A 22,786-nucleotide genomic window follows, 5' to 3' on the forward strand; every position below is an offset into this window, starting at 1 on the left:
GAACAAGAGAGGATGTTAAAACTCCTACATTGGCGCAGGGTGACCAGATGTCATAACTGCCAAAGAGGACAAGGCACCTAAAATGTAGGACATCCAAGAAAAATGTAGGGCAGGACTAAATCAAAGCTAAAAACACTCGTATATTGATTTAATGTGGTTAATTTAAACACTACTGTATATTGCTTATTAGTAAATTTTGAACTACGTTGCATATAATTTATTGTATATAATTTATTGATTACAAGAAGGCTATGTACTGCCTGTGGAGCAAAGAAGGACATTTAAGTTATTTTCCAGGACACACGGCTGAAAAAGAGGACATGTCCTGGAAAAAGAGGACATCTGGTCACCCTGTTGGGGGTGAAAGTCACTCTGCAGGTGCTCAGGAGCCCCTTCTTCTCCAGATTGGGGGGGGGGGTTAAACTTGTCTCTTGGAGGACTCCCTGGTCTTGAAACTGGACTCCTGGCAAAGTGGAGGAGGAGTTAAGAAGCCTACCTCGCTTGTCCATCCCAACCAGCCCATTCACGTTCCTTATACGAAGCTCCCTCTCCACCAGGCTCCGCCTCGCCCCTGGTTCATTGGCCAGCTGTTCGAGCCCAAACTCTTGCGGTAGCTGCGGGGGCTGTACTCCCGATCCAAGCGCGGTGGGGATGCTGAGCTTCGGAGAGGGGCTGGAACAGAAGCTGGAGGTACCAGAGACGGTGGAAGGAAAGGGAAAGGTTTGGGGTGGCCTCGATCTGTACCTGTACAGCTGGGAGGGGGGGGTGGCATGGGGTGGTCGTCTCAGGAAGGATGAGAACTACATCTTAAGCATAGCCTTAGGGCTACGGTGGGGTCCCAAGACGCCAGCCTAAGGCTGTAGTCCTGAACAAAGTAGGATTGGGCAACAATCCCCGATTGGGAGCCCATCTGCAGTCAGTGGACCTCAGCAGTGGAGTAGCTAGAGGGGGGGCAAAGCACTAAGTTTTGCAGGTGCCTGAACGTGCCATGTAGGCAGCCCCTTTGGAGGCATTCTGGGTGGTGGGAGCAAAACAGAGACACACTCCTTCCTGCCGCCCTGCATTTGCCTCTGTTTTGATCCCACTACCCAGAATGGCTTGGGAAGGGAAGGAGAGGGGCCGCTTGCACGGCACATTCAGGTGCCTGCAAAACTTAGTGCTTTGCACTCCCACTAGCTATGCCACTGCTTCCCAGTCAATTCTTCATAGATCACAGTTCAGTACTAAAATCCTTCTCTGGTTCAGTTCTCACGCACGCTTCCTTGGAAAGGATAAACCCAACTACTGAACTTGGTCCAATGAATTCCCTGTAGGGCTGGCTGGCTTGCTTGCAGTCTGGAGGACTGCAATGAGGAAGGGTTTAGTTATTTGTTCACAACAACCAACTACCCATCTTCAAATTTTGGTGTTCTGTTGCCTTCATCGACCATTTCGGAGGGGATTCAAAACCAGATGAGTTGTTCTGAGTACAGAGTCGAAGGCTGGTGGCTCTTCCAGACAAGCTGATCTGGATCTTTGGGTAGCAAAGCATCTGCTACTAGCAGAACAGATTTTCCATGCCTCAAACACTGATATGCAAAATGAGGACCAATCAGAACTAAGTGCCCAGTCCTATCCATATCTATGGGTGGAGAGACAGGTGAGGCAGAGCCTCTGCACCAGAGTCCTTTGAAAAGCAGCACCACGGCCAAGTGAGGCGTGCAAGCACTCACAACCCATGCGCACAGCACATGGGTTGTGAGTGCTTGTGCTCCTCATGCATCGGTACGTGTGGTGGGTGGGGAGGCAGATAAGGCAGAGCCTCCCCACTGGAGTTGTTTGAAAAGCGCCACCACCGTGTGAGATGCCCAAGCACTCACAACCCACACACTCCATGCGCCTCACCTGCCTTCCCACCCACCGCATGTCCCTGTTTTTGAAAGACTCCGGTGGGGAGGCTCTGCCTCACCTGTCTCCCCACTCATCACATGTCCCTGATATCTACGCAGAAGAAGCAAATCTTATTCTAGTCAATGAGGCTTACTCCCAGATAAGTGTGGATAGGATTGCTGTCTAAGGGCCCAATCCTATCCAATTTTCCAGTGCAGGTGCCAGTGGGGTGTACACTGCATCCTGCGATAGGGGGGCAGTAACTGGGGCTTTCTTAATATATGGGAACACGTGTTCCCTTACCACAGGACTGCATTGTGGCTACACCAGAGCTAGAAAGTTGGATAGGATTGGGTCCTAAATCTCTCCAAACAGTGGGTTACGCACACTGAGGCACTTTCATGTGTCATTTCAAAGCGAGAGGAGCTAATAGTTTGGCCAGAAATTCTTTGGGCTAGGATCATGAACTTGGACCCTATGTGTGTGTGTGTTACTGAGGCTCCTTTAAGTCTGCTACATATTATTCACTGGATGTGCTCTTAACATCAGCCTGACATGGAAATTAAGTAGGGTGATATCATAATGGATAGATGACCATATTTTGGGGTGGGGGTGCTTTGTCTGCTTTGATTAGTGGCCCGTGTAAAGGTGCATGGGAGAAGAGCCAAAAAAAAAAAAAAATGGTATCCCTGGGCTCAAGGAATGTGTGACTGAATACTAAGATACCCTCTGGGTATGTACAGAGGGCATGTCTTGTTGCTGAGTATGCCAAGCCCAGTTCCTACACATCAAAGCTGAAGGGGGCAGGGCTGCCACCTTGGAAACTATCGCTTTCAGACAAATAGGGTCATCTTCTCTCTCTTCCCCCCCCCCCCCCCAAGAAATGAAGTTCTGAGAACCTAGGAAACACCCTGCTGGGTCAGACCAAATTTCATCTAGTAACATTATAGAGTTGGAAGGGACCTACACTGTTGCTGGGGCTCACCTCATCTTTGAGTGTTCTGCAGACTATTCAGCTGCATTCACAGATCAACCTGACATCATCATCTAGCCCACCTCTCACCAGCCTGTCCACCAGCTTGTCATGGGAAACCTTGCCAGTAGCTTTGCTGGGTTCATCTACTAAAACTGAATATTGGGAGAGTTAGAACAGACAAAAGGAAATATTTCTTTACACAAAGTGTAATTAAGCTGTGGAACTCATTGCCACAGAATGTGGTGATGGCATCTGGCCTAGATTCCTTTAAAAGGGGATTAGATAGATTTCTGAAGGATAAGTCCATCACAGGTTAGAAGCCATGATGGGTATGTGAAACCTCAAAATGCCATATGCAAGGGAGTGGCAACAAGATGCAGGTGTCTTGTGTGCTCCCTGAGTCATCTGGTGGGCCACTGTGAGTTAGAGATTGTTGGACTAGATGGGTCTTTGGCCTGATCCAGCTGAGCTCTTCTTATTCATGTCAGGAAAATGCAACAATTGCAACAAACAAGTTTGCCTTCTATGGCATAATAGTGAATGCCTGGCAATGTCTCACTGGCTGCAATAAGAAAAATGGGGACTTGCCCAGGTCTGATCCAGCAGGGACCACCTGAAAATGTTAATGAAATATACAGCCTTGTACTTGCATAACAAAGGCTACAATCCTATCCACACTTTCCTGGGAGTCAGCCCTGTTGACTACAATGTGACTTACTTCTGAGTAGACCATGATAGGCGTGGGCTCTAAGCCAGACTGCATATTACAAATGAGCAGGTATTTTTTAACATGACCTTTTTTTGGCCCCATTTATTGGAACACCAGATATGAGTTGATTTAATTGTCTTGGCAGATTGCCGCTATCATTCCTGCCTTCTCTCTGGGAAAGGAAACAGCTATTTCCCTTCAGCACTGATATATCAGTGTTTATCATTTAAGGAAGGGGGGGGGTCACACAAATTGCCCTAAGACTAATCTGTCTTTATCAGACAAAGGCAGTCTCTGGCCTCAGTTTCTCACGCCATTCACACCACCACCAAGTTGGAGACAAAACACATTGGCTTCATTTATTAGTAATGTGCAGAGATGGACCAATAAAGGAAGATTTCTTAAAATTGTTATAATTCTAGAATCATTAACATAGTCTGAGATGATGGAGAGTTCCAGAGTTTATTTCTTTACCAATGTCTCATTTGCAAAGCGCTTTACTACTTGCTCACTCTTGAAACACAATGGGTGGCCTTTGGGGACATGACAGCCTTTACGCCTAATTGACCTTGCAGCTTTTGTTGTGTGGATGAAAGTGGGCCGATCCGATCCCTTTGTTAACAATTTTGGAGGAAGATCAGGTGCAACAAGACAGCCAGGCAAACCACACTGGCTATGTGGATGCCTCTTTGATTTGAAATGGTGGTTGAGAGGCAACTTGCCACATGCCAAATTTCTAACCACTGCATCTTGCTGCCTCTCAAACAGTCAGGATTCCAGATTTGGTGTCCTGCTTGAATCAGCAGGATGATGTCGGGGGAAGAAGCGGTTTGGAGCATAGTGGTGTTCCTTCAGGAATATTTTTAATAAATGAATTGAAAATGGCATCCTGCTTATTCTGTAAGTTTTCTCATACAGAGTGGTTTGTGATGTTAAGATGTAATTAACATAACCTGCATGAAAACAAAATCTGCAATTAAGTTATGTAAACAATAATCAGAATGCATTAGAATCATTTTCAGCTGATTTGCCACCTCTTTTCCTTTATTCTGCATTTACAAGCAACCTGACAGGCAGAGATTTTGCAGGTTCAACTGTCCTTGTCATTTTATCTCTTGGAAAAAAAGATTTTTATTTTTTATTTTTGATGATAAGACTGCCTTGCAATCACAAGGAGTTTAACATCTTTTTTTACCCTATGGAAAAAATTAAATGAACTTAGTTGACTCATTGATGTCAGCAAGTTACTTGGACTTTTTAAGAATACAGCCAAGAGAAGGGGGTCGTAAAAAAAGGTGGTAACTATACACACATATGTTTTGAGTAAGTATGTGACAAGGCCTTCCAAGCCTGTGGTTTGTTTACTGTCTGGTGCTCTCCAGGAAGCCTGCGGCTGAGCCTGGGCAGCTGATCTTGGCATGCTTTCTGAGCAGGACAATGGTCCTGTCTCCCAGGCGGATGGAGCTCCTCTGTCATTTCCCTTCCCCTAAGGAAGTTGAGTCATTGGTTCCAGGCAGGCGGTTCCCACTCCTGTCCCTCTTCCTTTCCCCAGGTTCATTTTCTGGGTCCTCACTCTGGGAAGTCCATCCTGTTGCTGTTCTGGCAAGCAAAACATGCGCAAAGGCCCTCAGAAAGGCTTTGCATGCTGGATTAGAAACGGTCGATGTATCCAAGCATAGGACTCTAAATTGAAAGAGAACAAAATGTGGTGTAGGCCATATGGTCCTGCCCCCTTTAGGAACAGGCTGAAAAGATGGGGCTCCTAGGCCTTTAATCCCTGAAAAGTAGGAAATCTTGGCAGGTGCTGATTTTTTACTGGGTGGCATTGTGTTGGGATAAGCTGTTATCATGGGATAAGCTGATATCAGTTTTCCATACAGGAGCCCTACTAAGAGGCTCTTTCCACTTTGGATATCTTGCTTCCTGAACATTAACATTCCTAAACTTTTAAAATACCTTTAACAGAGTACTTTCAACCATTGAAAGCACTGTATAAATTATCCCTACAAGAATTCTTGGGAGGTCAGCAATCTTATCCTCCATCTAGTGACTCCATGGCAAATTCAAATTGGGGACTTTCTGATTCATAGCTCAGTTGATTCAGCCACTATGTTATAGTGGCTATTGTTTCATTGTCTCAAAACTAGTAATAAAAACAGTGGTCTGTTTTTGCACTGGACTGACATAGAATACAGACTAGTTAAAATGGCTAGCTCAACAAAAGTATAACTTTAAGTGCAGGATTGGCTAGTGAGTATTTTAGCATGATACTTTCTGGCCTTGCAGGAGGGGAATGTGTAGGAGGGCATGAATGTGGCTTGTTTTTAGTGCTCCATTTTTGTGCATGATTTGAGAAGATGGGTTTCTACCCCAAGCAGCTCCAGTGAAGGAACTGGAGGCAAGGATAAACCAGGAGGAACATGAGATTATGAGATTGTTCCGTTTATGCTGACCACCCATCCATTGTCACTTGAATTCCAGTGCTGGGGATGTCAATCTGTGTCAATTGAAACAAAATGGCTGAGCAGATATGATTTCCATCCTCCCTTTACAATTCCCTCAGTTATGGAAATCATTTCCTAGAGTGATTCTGTCCCCAGCCTCCTGGTTCTCACGATTTCCTGCAGCTTCCCCAGATCTCCTTGGCTTTGCTAAGCCCTGGAACCCTTTGCGTGTATCCAAATCCAAGCTAAGTTGTTTCAGTTAGGAGGAAAGGCACCTCACACCTTTGAATGGAATATGGTCCAAGATATCCAGGGCTGCCACCACCCCATATCCCATGATGTCAAATGCCACTCCTCCTCTTCCCATGCTCACTAGATTTGAAAAGGAGAAGTACAGAGCAGAAGACACATGCTATAGCTCACCACTCCTTAGCCTCATTTCCCTCATCCTTTCAAATCCAGTGGTGTAGCTAGAGGGGGTGCACAGCACTAAGTTTTGCAGGGAGCCTCACCGCAATGTGTAAGGGGCCCTTTGCCTCCCCTTTGGAGCCATTCCAGGCAGGCTCCAAAGGAGAGGGGCTGCTTGTACTACGTTCAGCCACCTGCAAAACTTAGTGCTTTGCACCCCCTCTAGCTACACTACTGTTCAAATCTAGCAGTTCTGGGAGAAGGAGCAGGAACAACAGCAAAAGTCTTTCTACTCCTTGTCCCGGATGACCTCATCAACTCACATGGCATTCAGTGGTGCCTATATATGGACAATACCCAGCTCCACTTCTCTACCCTCCTTGCAATTGGGTCTCACAGCTCCAGCTGTGTGTCTGACATTTCAGCTTGGATGCTTCATTATCTCAAGCTTATGTTCAAAATAACTACTGTACGTATCTTCCCCCCACAAGCCCTCCTTGTACTGCTTGACAGTGTCACCACGCACCCTATAGAACAGGCATAGTCTTTGCTTTACCTTTTACTCTTCTCTCCCCTTTATTCCCCATATACATTCTGGTGCCAAATCACGCCTGTGCCCCTCTATAATATAGTAAGAATTCAGCCATTTCTCACTGTCCCTGTAGCACAAGAGTGTCAAACAAAAGACTGGTGGAAGCTCCTTTATCTTGCCTGTGTGTATTTGTTGCTCTTCAGCTTCATTGGTGACTGGGTATTATAAAAGAAGAAACATCTCTCTCCAGTTTTTCCATTCCCTCCTTCTCATCACCTTTTTTCTAAGCAGCCCCTTCTCCAAGCCTCTTAAGAAAGCATGCTACAGCACTCTGATCATTCTGGTTCTCTTTTTCCTGCATCTTCTCTAGGGCTACAATATTGACCTTGAGCTGAGAATAGACAAAACTGTACACTGTTTTCCAAGTGTGCCCATAGTATGGATTTGTATAAAGGGAGCAGGAAAACCCATTCAGAGAAGACCTTTATTCTAATGTGGTGTTTCTGCAGGTTCATACATTCCTTATTTGGGATTTCCGGAAGACCTAGCGGAAGGAGATGGCTCGATCCACTCACCTGAACCGAAATCTCCCAGGTAAGAAAGAACTGCAGGCTGGATTCAGCCTGAAATGGAAAGATTTGAGGGAAATACTATATTTTAACATATTTCTTGGTTGCTTTTCAGTCCTACTTATGAGACCGCTAAGGTGGTTACAAAATAAATTCTGGAAACAATTGACAGTTCAACAAAGCTAAACCGAGCACAGTGTTATTTGTTGGAAATCTTCCAAGCAATCCAAGTGATCCCACTGTGCACACACACATACACATACTTGAATACACTTGTTCTATAAAGGATGTGAGGGCATTCCTCTCCTCTCCAAGTATGAACAAATTCAGTCCTTGGGCATAGTCAAAACTTATCCACCACTCTGTTTGAGCTGCACTTCTGTTGGGGTGTGTCTCTAGATCACCAGGTATCCTCCCAGGTAGGGCAGTGTCCTGGAGGAAATCTGTGAGTGTACAGGGCAGAGAGAATAAGAAATTGGATCATGTGGTCATCCTATGAGAAATGGGTATACCTTTTCAAGCATCGTATGGATCTGCCAAGGTTCTTATCTTGGTAGTGTCTCTTTTGATGTGTGTGTTTTTTCCTGGTTGACTTCCAGATTTGGGTGGCCCTTTCTTGTATGCTGACCAGGAACAGGATGGGGAGAAGGCTTCCTACTCTTTGGAGACTCCCTACGGCTTCTTATTGGATCTGGATTTCCTCAAGTATGTTGATGACATTGAGAGGGGCCAAACCCTCCAGAAGTTGCCATTCCATCGGAAACTTAAGGGACCCAAACAGGCACTGAGTTCTTCCCGTAGCCAAACCGGTGATTGGACTTCCACAGAGTCACTTTCATCACTAACTAGTGAGGATGGCAAACCTGCCTTTTCCCCAGGGCCCAAAATGTGGCCTAGCTCCTCAAAAAGCCAAAAGGTGGCAAGCAAACAAGCCTCTGACCCCATGTCTCCAACTCCTATCATCCATCTTCTCCCACCACCTCCTCTGAAGTCCTTGATGAGAAACACACAAGTGGAGAAAACTTTGTTGGCAACAAGGAAGAAGTTGGAACAAGAGCAGCTAAATTTGCTGGAAACGGAGACCTCTAAGACACCCAATAGCCCTTTAAAAATGCATTTGTTCCCCCCGAATTGCTCTCCTTCCTCCATCCCCCCAACAGAAGAAAGTCGAGCTGTAAGAACAAGTCCCTTCAATTCAGGGAGAAGCTCACCAGCCACATCAATGAGTCCTGGGCACCTTCATCATATCCGTGAGCAGATGGCCGCTGCCCTCAAACAACTGAAGGAGCTGGAAGAGCAAGTGAAGGTTATTCCAGTTTTGGAAATGAAGATTTGCAAGCTAAAGAGAGAGAAGGAGCAGTTGGTGGCTGACTTGTTGGTGAAATCAGAAACGGATGCAGATGAGGCCTGCATCTTCAACTTCTCCCCACAATCTCCAAGTCTGGAGACCATCAGTCTGAGTGGGGAGGGATGCCAAAGAAGCCACAAGGCTCCCACTGAGATTGGCAACGACGCAGAGGCTTCCAAAGTGAGGTTTAGTAAAATTGCAGCGTTAAAGAAACTGACGGAAAGATTGTCAAGTTCAGAGAGAGTTGCAAAGATGGGCAAAGGAGCCCTGCATTCTTTAACAGCTAGTGAACATGCATGTAAATCTGTGGGTGTTGGGGAGGAGATTGACATGAATGAGGCAGTTTTCTACTACCAGAGCCAGAGGCCAAGCCAAGAGATTGCTGTTGGAAGAGAGCTGGAGACCAAAGATGCTGAGGTATGGGTGATGGAGTCCTTGCTTGGTGTTTCGTCTGAGACAGAGGAGGAAATCCAGCTCCTTCAACAGACCGTTCAACATCAAAGAGAGGTCATCTCCATGCTGGAGGGACATTTGAAAGAGGCTACAAATGAGCTGGAGGTGTTGAGGATAGAAGTTTGCTCTAGAATGCCAAGGAACCTGATCGACAAGGAGACCATGGCCCAACCAGAGATGGCTGAAGCATGCACAGAGACTGTTCAGACAATCCAGTACCAAGCTGCGAGTGTTCACGTTGAAATGGTGGACAGCAGTGTCCTCTGCTCTCCACAAGTGGCATGTGTAGAAGTTGGCTATGATTTACAAGGGAAAGGTTTCACACCTGTCGTATGTGGAGATAAAGCTATACAAGTTGATCTGGAGGTAGAAGGCAAAGCTCTGAAGAGGGCTAAGTCCACCACCACAACGTTGCATCAAAGCACAGTTAAAAATGTATCTACACCTGAAGATGCAACATGCAGAGAGCATGCAGGCTTGAAGGAGTGTGAGCTTGCCAGATCTTCTCTAGTGATGGAGATTCCAGAAGCTCATGTGGAATCATGTTTGCTCCCACAACCCACAGCAAGGGATCAGGAGAATTTAACTACACAGAAGGGAACTGAGAAGAATTCTGTTGGGAATACAGGTGAGCTAGTTCTTGTGACCAGTGTCAATTTGGGTCTTTGTGTTCAGCCAACAAGGTTTAACAGGAACCCAATTTTCTGTCTAGTCTAGGGCTTAGCTTCTAATACTTTTGAGTAGGTCCTTTGCAGAGTGCACTTTCTTCACCACTGAGAAACACCTGCCATAGAGCTGGAATTATGTGAAAGGGCTTCTCTCTCATTTTAGGGACTTCCACTACAGTTCATTTGAACCAGAGCCTGTTGGCTGAAAGAGCTGTTCTAAGCATGTTATTTAATATGGGCCTGCTCCATGCAGAAGAATCCAGGCACATAGTTTAGTTCTGGAACCTGAGCATGCAGGGATCTACATAAAAATCTAGTCTAAGCAGGATTGCCACCAGAGATCAAGGAAATTCTGGGGTGAGGAAAAGAGAGGGGAGCAGATGAAAAATCAGGCAAATGAATCTGGAGCAAGGCTTAAGGCTATAGGCTGTCTGAGAAACTTACAGCACAGTGCATGTCTACACAGAAGTAAGTTCCATTATTTTCAATGCAGTTTACTCCCAGGAAAGTGTGTATAGGATTTCAGCCTTAACTGTGCAGTCTTATTTTGAACATAGAGGGACTTACTCCAAGCAAATATGCTTAGACTTGCACTGTAATGGACTACCAGGGTAGCATCAAGTCTAATATATTAAAAATAAAATATTGAAATGAATGGGGTCCCACCTAGTGGGTCCCAACCCACAGTTTGAGAAACACTGATCTAAGCACTGAGAAGCTTGCTGTTGACCCAGAATTAGTTCTAGGCAGGACAGGGGGAATTAATGGGCTGCTTGATGGGGGCTCCATGCTGGGACCTGAGAGAGCTTCTGTGTATCTCTAAACAAAGTGCATTAGCACCCAGACCCAGAAGCCCCTGGTTCAAATCTGTTTAGTCCTGATATTCAGACCCCATATGTGCTCCATTCATGTGAGCTGATGTAGCATAATGGCTGACAGCCCAACCCTATGCGTTTATGAGGCTTACTCTCAGGAAGGCGTGTATAGCAGTGTTTCTCAAACTGTGGGTCTGGACCCACTAGGTGGGCCATGAGACAATTTCAGGTGGGTCCCCATTCACTTCAAAATTTAATTTTTAATATATTAGACTTGATACTACCATGATATGTGACCGCATTTGGGGAAATGTTATAGAGTGACCTATACTTTTTAACAAACTACTATGTATATTCTTTTAACAATGACAGTAAAGGAAACTTACTCCTGGGTAAGTATGGGTAGGATTGCAGCCTAGGATTGTGAAAATTTTTTCCTGCTTGATGATGTCACTTCCGGTCATGACATCATTTCTGGTGGGTCCAGACAGATTCTCATTCTGTCCTGGTGGGCCCCACTGCTCAGTGTGTGAAAACCACTGATGTATAGGATTGCAGCCTGATTTAGCTGCAAATCAGGACATTCTTGGTCTGAGGCTTGCCTGCTCAGGTGGCCTTAGATGTCACTTCCACACACCCAGTCTAATCTCCCTCCCACAACAACAGTGTGTCCTAGTCTACCTTAAAATCTAATTGGTAGGGTCTGCAATGCACAGGCCCCTCCCTTTAGGCCTTCTGCTGGTACCTAACCCTGCTGTTCATTTCATTGCTTCACCAGGAGCTCTCAAATCGATCATGAAGAAGCAAAACGGCCCTCCCAAGGTGGATGCAGGAAGTGGGAGGAAGAGCCTCCAGTTTATGGGGGTGCTGAATGGCGAGTACGAATCTTTCCGCTTCCTCTCTTTGGGGAGGGGTGAGTGGGGAATGATCCAGGGTTTCATGCTGAAGGGGTCAATCAGTGTACTTCATTGCTCTCAGTGTTGCTGGAATTAGTTTTAGCCCAGTGTTTTCCAAACTGTAGTGACATGACCCTTAATATAATGGGTCACGACCTGATGCTCAGTTCTTCATGTGCAAAACCTTGCTTTGGGTTGTACTGGGCAGCATGACCCAGAAGCGGACGCCCAAAAAGGCTTAACGCATGAAGAATTGAGCATCATGTTGCATCCCACTATGGAGGACGAGGTGGGTTGTTAAGAATTGGGAACCAGCCTTAGCCTGTTTTCTGGTGTGTTTGTGTGTGTTTTAAAAATGCTTGCATCATGATTCTCACTCCGTACAGTGTATTATGCTTGTACCAAAAGAAAGAAACATACTTGAGGCACTTTAAAGGGGGGCAATATTTCAGTGGTAGTGTGCATGTTTTGTATGTGGAAGGTCCCTTATTCAGTCCACGGTATTCATTTTACAGAATTTCAAGTGGTGGAGGTAGAAAGTTGGAACATCAGTCCAGTTAGCTCAGTAGTGACTATAACAGCTTCATATGTTTACATCTACAATGTTGATCCTTATTTTCTTGGTTTGCTTACATTCTAACATTTGAGGGTTACAACCACTGTTATAAAACAAGGAGTCTTGTGGTACTTTGAGGCCAACCAGATTGATTCCTTAATCCTCAATGTAAGTGCCTGTTCTGTTTTGGATGTCTTTCTGGAAGCTGGAATGCACATACCTTGAAACAGCCAGCTTTTGCCGGCCCAACGCTATTGCACCTTCATGAAAGCACCGCAAAGGATGTATTGTGCCTGTGTGACAGCACCAATGCAGCCATCTATATTTTGGATATCTGTATGCTAAACAGTGCCATGGCAAATACTTTCATGGCTTAGGGCTCACTTCATCGGATGCATGCAACTAACTAACTAACTACCTAACTACCTAACTACCTAACTACCTAACTCACTCACTCACTCACTCACTCACTCACGCACGCACGCACGCACGCACGCACGCACGCACGGGAAAAGGGTCCACCATGGTACATTTCCATGCAAAACCCACATCAAATATCCTGCACAGTGGTGAGGGCCGGGGAAAAAAATTAAATATAAAAGTTAAATAAATGCATTAGAGATGGAACTTAGATGAATGAATAAATGAAGGGGCTCAAATGTCCAGGAATCAGAGGCTGGCCATGGGCTGGATAGAGGCTTGCCATGGGCCGCATCTGGCCCCCGGGCCAGAGTTTGGAGATGCCTGGTATACGCAATTGGGGCACAGTGAGGTGAAGCAGTTGGTGATAACTGTATGATCTTTAGGAGTATTGCTATTGTAAATCATAGTTATTGCAATGGTTGGAGGTCCATTTAACTTGCCCCCCCAGCGTCCAGCCTGACCCCACCCAATTTGTCTTGGTAGGTACGAGACCACATCTAGTGAGGAAGAGGAGGAGGAGGAGGAAGAAGAAGAAGAAGTGGAGGAGGAGGAGGAAGAGGAGGAGGAGGAGGACGAAGAGGAGACGTCTGCTAGGAAGGCATCCCTTCTTGCCTCCACTAGTGACACCGTTGGCCAAAAGGACACCTCTGTCAAGGACTTCTTCACCAATCTTGAGTGCAGTCACAGCAACACAGAGGGTCCTGTACAGGGAGCAGAGCAGAATGAAGCAAAATTTGGCCATGATCAAGAGAACGTTGATGAAGAGAATGTCCCAGAGTTGAAAAAGTATGTCCTTGTCTATGAAGAGTGGATTCTTAGGGCGCAATCCTAACCCCTTATGTCATTACTTTCCAGCACTGGCATAGCGGTGCCAATGGGACATGTGCTGCATCCTGCAGTTGGGTGTCACTCACAGAGGCCTCGTCAAAGTAAGGAAATGTTTGTTCCCTTACCTCAGAGCTGCATTGCTGGCAAGCACTGACTTAAGGGGTTAGGATTGCGCCCTTAGTGTCACAGAGGTTTTTTGTACCTTTCTGACCCTGAAAGTGCCCAGGAAGAAGGGTTAGAACTGGAGGCATGACTTTTTTCCCCCATGATGCCCATGACTCTCCCCCTCCACCACTAAGGTGTACATAGAGTTGGACTTTGCCCTGGCAGATAGGCTTCAAATTCCATCCCATCTCCTGCGTTCTGGATGACGTCTGATGACGTGGTTAAGTCTGCTGGTCTCACTGTCTCTCAGTTCTCCCACCTGTAAAATGGGTGCTGGAGTGGTTCTATTTCTCAGGATGGCTGAGACCTTGATGCAGCAGATATCACAGATAAATTAAAAAGATTGACTCTATGGCCTAGTTCTGTTGGAGGTGCCCAATGCTCATGACTGAATGCAATAATATTATTGGCATGTAGAATCCCCCCCCCCCCCACACACACACACACTGACCTGCCTGTGCCAGGGGATGTCTAAGGATTGCTGATGGGCAACTGCCACTCACCACTTGCGGCAGTGGCCTGGCTCCACAATATGGCAGCAACCACAAAGGACCTTACTCAGCTAGAATGCTAATTCTGGCAGTGTCAGGCCTTGTTAGGATTGGTCAAAAGTCAATGACAAGTAAAATATAAGAGGGCCAATCTGAAAAGCATATGTGGTCAAAGAGAAACAAGAGTTTGATGGCTCAGCCCATTTTTTGTCTCTTCCAACAGGTTCAAGCTGAGTCCCCTGATGAGAGATGCCTGTCTAGTTTTGTGCAGTCATCTGGGCCATGGCAGACTTGCCTCGCAGAGCAAAGAGCTGGTGAGTGGGTGTGGTGAGGGGTAGGCTGACTTGTCCATGTAATTGATAGGGCAAGTGAGTGAGAAGCATTTGGAGCTAACCCAGAAGTCCTGTGGCACAAGCCAATGTGGTATGGACTTGCTTGTGAAGCGTAGTGGCACCCTTATGGTTTGTTGGTGGCCCTTCCTGTAGCAGTGGCAGACTGCTGTCTTAATCATGGCTCCAGTTACCCTGATTCTGTCTTCATTCCTTTTGGTGCTGTGCTGCATTGGAATCGCAGAACATCTGGTGAGGAGGTAGAATGTGGTGTCTGCAGTGGCCCCTTTAAGAGTTAAGGCCTGGGCTTACAGCAAAGGGTGTGCTGCACAGCTGCAGCCACTAGAGGCAACCTAAGGATATAAGGCAGGAATGGTTGGTGGGTTGTAGAAGGAGTGCAGGTTGGAGACTGACTTGGAATCTGTGGACTGGGACTTGACTCTGACTTTTGCTTGCTGCACTTGTGAGTTTAACAAGGGAAACTAATCAGCCTTAAGCGGGCACGAGGCCCAGGGGGGAGGAGCTGTGGCAAGACACATGCTTTCTATTGTGTTTTTATTTTTTGGCTCCTAGTTATCCAGCACCAGCCTCATCCTTCAGGAGTGGTTCCGTGTCTCCAGCCAGAAGTCTTCCCTGGCTGGTGAGGTTGCCAAACACTTGTCGGCCTTTGCTGAAATCTCACTGGCCACACTGGCCCACATCGTCAACCTCTCTGATGGCAATGGGAACACAGCCCTGCATTATAGTGTCTCCCACTCTAATTTTGACATTGTCCAGCTTCTGCTTGACACGGGTGAGTGGAAGAACTTCATTGGAGGTAGTAAGGCTGGGTACAGCTCTCCTTCTCAGAGCCTGAGGGGCTGCTGCCAGTTTGAGAAGACCACAAGGGACTAGCTGTCTAGCTCAGTTGGCAGCGTCATAGTTCTGTGTATTTCTAGCCCTGTATTGTCAAATCTGGCAAGTGGTGGCTCTTCAAAGTCTTAAGGAGAGTTGGAAAGAGGTTCCCTTTAACCTGTGAGAATGGTAGTTTAGAACTGAGGGCAGGTAGATTGCAATGTGAGAAGCAGTTGTTAACTTCTGAGTTAGAAGGTACCCACAAAGTCATCTAGTCCAACCCGCTGCCTCTAGCAGGAAGGCCTCCTAGAGCATCTTCAGCAGGTGCCTGTCAAGCCTCTGCCTGAAGATTTCCAGTGAAGGAGAATCCACCACCTTCCTTTGGAACTGGTTCCACTGCCAGACTGCCCTGTCCATCAAGGATTTCTTCCTGATACCCAACTGGGATCTCCTCTCTTGCCGTTTCAACCTATTTGATCTACTCTTAAAGATTCCCCATCCTGGAATGCTGCTTCCCTGCCTCCCCCCCATGTCCCCACCCACCTCTCCGCTGCCCAGCAGTTCGGATGAGCACCAAGTGACGGAGCACTGGCTTTTCCCCAGATCCGGTGCTGGGGCAGCGCTGAGGGCTTGCAAATGTGCTTTACGACACATTTGTGACAGTGCATGCCGGCACTGATCCGGTGCACACTGTTTAGGATTGGGCTCTAACCTTGTAGTCCTTAGCAATACTGAAGGTCAGCCAACAGGGCTCCATTGGCACCATCTGTGTGCCAGGTTCCTTCTCTCTCTTCTATAGGTGTCTGCAATGTCAACCATCAGAATAAAGCTGGCTACACGGCCCTCATGTTGGCCGCCTTGACGGTAGTGGAGCAGGAAGAAGATATGGCTGTTGTTCAGCGGCTATTTGGAATGGGGAATGTCAATGCCAAAGCAAGCCAAGTATGTGAATGTTGAGAACGGGGAGGATGGCTGGGTGCTGTATGGCTGTAACCCTTAACCTGGTCGGTGGGGAGCTGAGTGTTGGTACTCTGTGTATGTTCAGAGGCAAGCTCATGCATGTCTTGGGATGTGCCAAAAGCATGAAATGAATAAAAATCAATGATAAATACAGGTTGGTCCTCAGCATCCGCAGGGGGGACGGGGACGGGACTGAGAATGAAAACCGCAGATAATGTAATCTGTGGTCCAGCCTGTTTTCTGAGGTTGGATTTGACCCACTATGGGTTTGGAGCCCGTGGTGGGTCAAATCCACAGGTACCAAACCTGCAGATAAATAGGACCCACAGTATAGACATGTCACATTTCTTTTGCAGTTATATCCATTGTTTTTATGCGTACTTAAGCAGGACAAAAATGAGATGAGGTGTAAAAAAAATTAACCAAAAATGATTGCTCATTTTTCATTTGTTTTCCAGGCAGGACAGACAGCACTGATGCTTGCTGTCAGCCATGGAAGGCAGGAGATGGTGGAGGCCCTACTGGCTTGTGGAGCGGACATCAACCTTCAGGACGAGGAAGGCTCTACAGCACTTATGTGCGCCTGTGAACACGGACAGGCAGGGACTGTGAGGCTTCTCTTGTCTCAGCAAGCCTGCAACGTGTCTATTGTAAACAATGTAAGATCTGACTGCAGCTTTGGCTATTAGGAGTGTGGCTGTTTCCAGGAGTTCTCAAGCTTCTGGTCCACATTGTGTGTGAGTGGTAGTGGTTTTTGTTGTCTAATGTGAAGAATGCAACTTACCTTTTCCTCCAGCACAGATGAAAATCTATTGAATGGGGGGGGGCCTGTGCTTCCCCCACTGTCAATGTCTGAGGCAAAAGAGAACAAGCATCATATGGAGGGCAGCACCAAAGGCCAGGTGTTGCCTCAGCCCCTCTGCTGAAACTAGGCAGTTGTGGGCCTGAAGGGGTGATGACCATGGGCACCACCTTGAGTTCCATCATAGAAGGAAAGATATAAATGGCATGTCTTGCTTCTTCCATGATCAGTTGCAGAGCAGGAACAAAGATTCAATTGTTATACTGTAATTATTGGATCATGGTATAGGCTGTTTAAGCATTGACTGGAGCATGACTTAGGGCACAATCTTAACCCCTTATGTCAGTGCTTTCCAGCAGTGACATAACAGTGCCAATGGGACATGTGCTGCATCCTGCAGTTGGGTATCACTCACTGAGTCCTCAAAGTAAGGGAACGTTTGTTCCCTTCCCTCAGAGCTGCATTGCTCTTATGTCAGTGCTGGAAAGCACTGACATAAGGGGTTAGGATTGCGCCCTTTATCATTTACTTAAGAAATAATGGTGCTTCCAAATCACTCCCTTGAATTCCAAATTACTTGGTCTTGTTCCTGAAGTGAAAAAGATGCATTAAAGATCCGCTAATGGCTCAGTTCTATTGTGGTCCCTGCACCAGCACTAGGTGTCACAACCCTGCCATAAAGCATGTTTGTGGCACTGCATAAGTAGGCAGTGCTGGTGGGGAAGCTTACGCTACCCCACCAATGCTGCATCAGTGGAGACAGACACCGACAGAGGTATGAGTGCTGGGCAGCAGAGGCGGGGAGGGGGTGTTCTTGGGTGGGGGAGGGCAGAACAGAGGGTGGGTCAGGCCTGAGGGAGGGGTAGGATTGGCAGGGCAGGCCTCTACCATATCATATCCTCCTTCCTGAGCCTGAACACTCTACACACTACTGATTGGACTTGCAGCAGCTAAATATAATAATTATAATATTTACTGAGTGTAAACTGAGAGTCCACTGGATTAAAGCATAACTTTAGTGTTCATGGTGAATAAATTATATTTAAGAATTCAAATACTAAAGTATTACAGCTTTCAAACACCTGAAGCTTATTATATGTGGCTCTTACATTACGCAAGTTTGGCCACCTCTGATATATAAGCTAGTAGGCTACTATAATATTTTGTTACACAGCACAAAAGCAAAATTCCTTTCTCAGACAACACAAAATTTATGGGATTTGCTCTCACAAAATGTGATGATGGTTTGAAAAAGGAAATGGCAGAAAATTCATGGAGAACAGGTGTCACAGTGGGTAAGAGGCATGACCAGTATTCCTTGTTTTTACAGGGAGTGCTAGGAGCCGTATCAGGGCAGCTGCAGAGCACTCAGTGATGACATTATTGTCATTGCTGAGCTCTCGACTGCTGTGATGGCAGCAGCATGGGGCTCTGAGTCTGGCTGCTCGGCTTAGAGGGAAGGCTGGTCATGGCAAGAAAATGGCACTTCTATATACAGAAACCACGTGCCTCTGAAAAGCAGCACTGCCAAAGGACTGGCAGGCAAGGGAAAGCTGGGGAAAACAATGCTGGGCTAGTTACATCTTCACTCTGATCCTTTATGGGTGCGCCCGTAGGATTCTTCCTATTAATCTTCTGATTCAATCAGCAGGACAGATCCACTTACACTTTTATTAATCACTGCAACTTTAATTTTTGTATAATTGACTGCTACATTTCTTTCTTTAGCCATAAAGGCATGATAGTGTACTCTGTTTGTTTTGCTTTAGGATGGCAACGATGCTGTTTCCATAGCACTGGAGGCTGGTCATCGCAACATAGCAAAGTTGATAAGCACCCATCATGCAATCGGTTAGCAAATCCCATTCAGTTTTGATTGTGTCCGCTCACACAAAGACTCTAGGTCAGTGGTTCCAATACTTACCGTGGTCACAATGCCCCCGCAGCTTCGTCTTCCTGGCTCAGTCAGGCACTGCCATCTTGGATCTTGTGAAATCTCACAAGAGATTGTGAGATTTCGCATGTTCCAAGATGGCAGCACTTTAGGGAACAGGTAGGAGGGGCTACCGCTGATATCTCATGACAGCCCAGTGAGCGTGTATTGTGGGAACCCCTGTCCTAAGGAGAAGGAATTGGTTAAGCCCCATTAACAGGATATATAAGCATTCAATCACAACTGCCTGCCTTGGAATCTGTCCTGGAACTTCAGGCCCTTCACTGAAAGTACCCTGGTAATATGCTTACAAAAGGTCATGCTACATATTTTCCCTTACTTGATGAGTACAATATTTTTTAATATTCATATGGCTATTAAAAGCATATGTAAGTTGCCAGGATTTGACAAATGTTGGCATTGTGCCATTACTTTCTGGAGCCGCCACCCCCCCCCCAAATCAAGAGAACAGTGGACCCTCCAAATCTCCTGGTCCTGTATCCACAGATGGTTAAACCATTTGCAGATACAGAGAGTTCAGTTAGGTGCCTCTATGAACCCAGAGCCCTCTTGTGAATTGTGCTAAGCCTGTGACCCACTCTATTGGCCTCCACAGACCTCAGAATGGCCTATAACTTCTAGTTTGACTGGGAGTCGCCTTCTACAGGCCATTCTGAGGCCTGTGCATGACCCAGGAAAGGCCTCCAGAGGCTCCAGGTAAGTAATTGTGTGAGCTTTGGGCGTGGACCCAACATCCATGGAATTCTTTATCTGGGGGGAACCAAACCCCTGTGGATAAGGAGGCTCCACTGTACCTTTCCTTCCCCTCTAAGTTCTCAGTGAAGGGAGGAGTCTTTTTCCTTTACATGGAGCCTAGAGCAGATGCTAACAGGTTCTTTGTGCTGGATGTGTGACACAGGGTAGGGACACTTGGCAGAGAGATGCTTACTAGTGATGGTCAGGCATATATAATCCTGACTGCCAGTCTTATGCCGTAATACTCTGTGACGCAAAGGACAATTTTAAATGATGCGTGTAGCACCATGCTGTTGAGGCTCCTTGCTCAAGCAGATGTGTGTCCCTTGGCCAGCCATAATGGTGCCACTCATTGTTAGGGGGTATTTGATCCAGTCATCTGTTGTCACCAAATGTTCAGCATGTGCAGGAATGGCAGTTGTTCCAAGCAAGCTGGTGTATACCACCAGCACCTGCTGAACAGAGCCTAAAATACAAATTTTTTATTCATTTATCAGCCTTCCTGGGTGACCTTGGGCTAGTCCAGGCCAAGGCAGCCTCAGGCTGCAACTTGCTCCTCATTTACCTGAAAGTAAGCCCCATAGACTATCATGAGGCTTACTTCTGAGTAGACACACCTAGGCTTGGGCATCAAGTCCTTTGTTGTCTGCCCTGCATGCTGTGCTGATTGGGCAGCAAGAGAAACCAGAGGTGGTCTGGGTGGATTGAGTGAGAAGAGGGAGCCAGTGGCAAACAGGCAGGCAAGCATCCAGTCTGCTGAGGATACCAGCCTAACAATGGGCTGGCTGAGGGTCCTTCTAAGTCCCTTTTCCTTGCCAGTTGCCTGCATCCTCCCTGCCTTGCCTTTCAGAGGAGGGGTGTTGGGCCACAATCCTATCCAGTTTCCTGGGAGTAAGCCCCATTGACTATAATGGGACTTACTTCTCAGTAGACATGCCTGGGCTGGGCTCTCAGGATCCTCTCCTAGCTCCACTTTCCAGGGAGTAAGCTCCATTGACTGTAATAGGACAATAGGACTTCTGAGTAGATATAGCTAGGATTGGGCTTTTGGTCAACTTTTTTCTGAAATACAGGAGCAGGCAATTGGCAGTGGGGGGGAAGAATGTGAGGAAAGTGATTCTGGACCTTTGGAAGGTGGGGATGAGTGAGGGGAGGGACAGTAGGAGAGGTGCTAACTGCAATTATGAGATGGGAGAATGTGTCTGTGGGAGGGGGTGGGGTGGGGGAGAGGAGGAGGGAGAAGTGCCAATTGCCTGCTCATGTATTTAAGAAAAAAGAGTGCCACCAAAAGACCAATCCTAGGCGTGTCTACTCAGAAGTAAGTCCCACAGGCACATTCCCCCCCAATGTCCCCTCCAGGCTTTGGCTGCAATCCTACCCACACTTTCCTGAGAGTAAGCCCCATTGAACAAAACAGGACTTACTTTTGAGTAGGCCTGGTTAGGATTGTGCCCTTTGTCATGTAATATTTAATCATTAATTATGTTAATTAAACATTAATTGTAATGTAGTAATTTAAGTAAAAAACTGGGAGTGTGCCTTGACAATTTTAGTGCCTTGACAGTGTGCCCTGAGCTGAAAAAGGTTGAAGGCTGGGCTAGTCACTGTCTCAGCTTTACCTATTTCATAGGGTTGTGAGGACAAAGGGAAAAGAGGAACTGTGTATACCACCTTGAGCTCCTTGGAGGAAAGACAGTATAAAAATGTGAATAAAAATATAATTTTGTTCTTTTGACAGAGCCTCAGTTGCAACAGGAACAAACTCTTGAGCCTGGATCCTAATCTATGTTGCAGCAAGCAGTTATCAGAAGAGCCAAAGCTACTAATCCCATCAAATCACATGGGATACACTGGGAATGGAAAGATTCCATTCTCCTTCCTTCATTGGAGTAGTGCTACAGTTCAGTTGTTTCTTCCATCTGCCCTACTGTGGTCAACCCATTTTTGCCCAGCCCACAGCTGTACACATTTGGTCCCTGTTGTGTGTGCCTCCATTTGTGAAAGCTCTTCAAAAAAATCCCTGAACATAGAAATCTGACTTATCAGGGAAAAGCTAGGCTATAGCAGTTCTGTCACAGCAGTCTATGCAGACGTAATTTTTTTGCAGTAGAGAAGCAGTCACGCAAACCACCAGTGTACTGAAACAGTATAGGCTGGAGACAAGTTGCCTACCTCAATGACTAGATCCCCTCTTCTGTCCCCCTGCCCTTCAATTAAGTTAGGCCTTGTGATGAATTACCAGGAAGGACTCCCATATTTTTCATCCTGCACCCTCACCTTACTTTAACACTCCCTTGCACCCGTTTTGCTAATAACATTACAGTATCAGAAGCAAAAGATCTCAACTCCAACCTATTTTCTGCCATTTGCAATAAAGGCACCAATATGAGCACAAAGCTTTTTAAATTAATATTATCTCACTGGAATAAAGAGCCATAACACTTACCATCTTGTGACTTTATACTGAATGATGGGGAACAGCATTTGGATCAATTGGTGTAAAAACATGCAAGCTTTAAAACCTTCAGGGGATTGTATCCAGTAGCAGCTCTCCATTAGGAATATCTATGGACTAGTTGGTCACATCAGAAAGCCTTCTGTTTAAGTAGCTATTTAACTGGCCATACAAAGATATGGAACACCATGTGTCGGTTACAGAAGGACCTGCACATCATTCATATTGTGAACTGATCTAGAAGGCAGAGAGACTGAAATGATCTTCTGCTGCCCTCATTTTCCAGATTGCTTGCCAACTGAAAATAGAAGTTTTTCAGTTTGGGTTTAATATATATTAAATCTTCCTACATAAAATGGAAGCTTCTGCACCAGGCACACATACTTTCATGTTTTAAAGTTATGGCACATTTTTACACACCCAAAAATGCACCAGCTAGTACCCTTACCTCTGCTCTTTGCAAAAGATTCACAAAACAAAGCTAGGTTACTTTAGCTTGGTATAAGTACACACAAACAGCATTATATTAGGTTTGTAATTGAGGAGTGCATAGCAGGCAGGGAGAGG

The 22,786-nt window shown here is 46.2% G+C and overlaps 1 protein-coding gene across 2 annotated transcripts; it reads left to right on the plus strand.

The window, feature by feature from the left end:
- The first annotated feature begins 564 nt into the window (after positions 1-564).
- KANK3 (KN motif and ankyrin repeat domains 3) lies at positions 565-22,210 on the plus strand. 2 transcript variants are annotated; one of them, XM_066636584.1, is made up of 11 exons: positions 565-690; positions 7,448-7,532; positions 8,107-9,936; positions 11,570-11,669; positions 13,150-13,452; positions 14,374-14,464; positions 15,053-15,272; positions 16,113-16,255; positions 16,732-16,932; positions 18,845-18,978; positions 21,503-22,210. In XM_066636584.1, the coding sequence occupies exons 2-10, from the start codon at positions 7,496-7,498 to the stop codon at positions 18,929-18,931; spliced, it is 3,012 nt and encodes a 1,003-aa protein (XP_066492681.1). In that variant the 5' UTR covers positions 565-690; positions 7,448-7,495; the 3' UTR covers positions 18,932-18,978; positions 21,503-22,210. The 2 variants fall into 2 exon arrangements, with proteins under 2 accessions (XP_066492681.1, XP_066492680.1); XM_066636583.1 differs by having other exon boundaries at positions 566-690; positions 18,845-18,926.
- The last annotated feature ends 576 nt before the right edge of the window (positions 22,211-22,786 follow it).

This window comes from Tiliqua scincoides, chromosome 8, assembly GCF_035046505.1.
Source record: "Tiliqua scincoides isolate rTilSci1 chromosome 8, rTilSci1.hap2, whole genome shotgun sequence".
Classification (NCBI taxonomy): Eukaryota; Metazoa; Chordata; class Lepidosauria; order Squamata; family Scincidae; genus Tiliqua; species Tiliqua scincoides.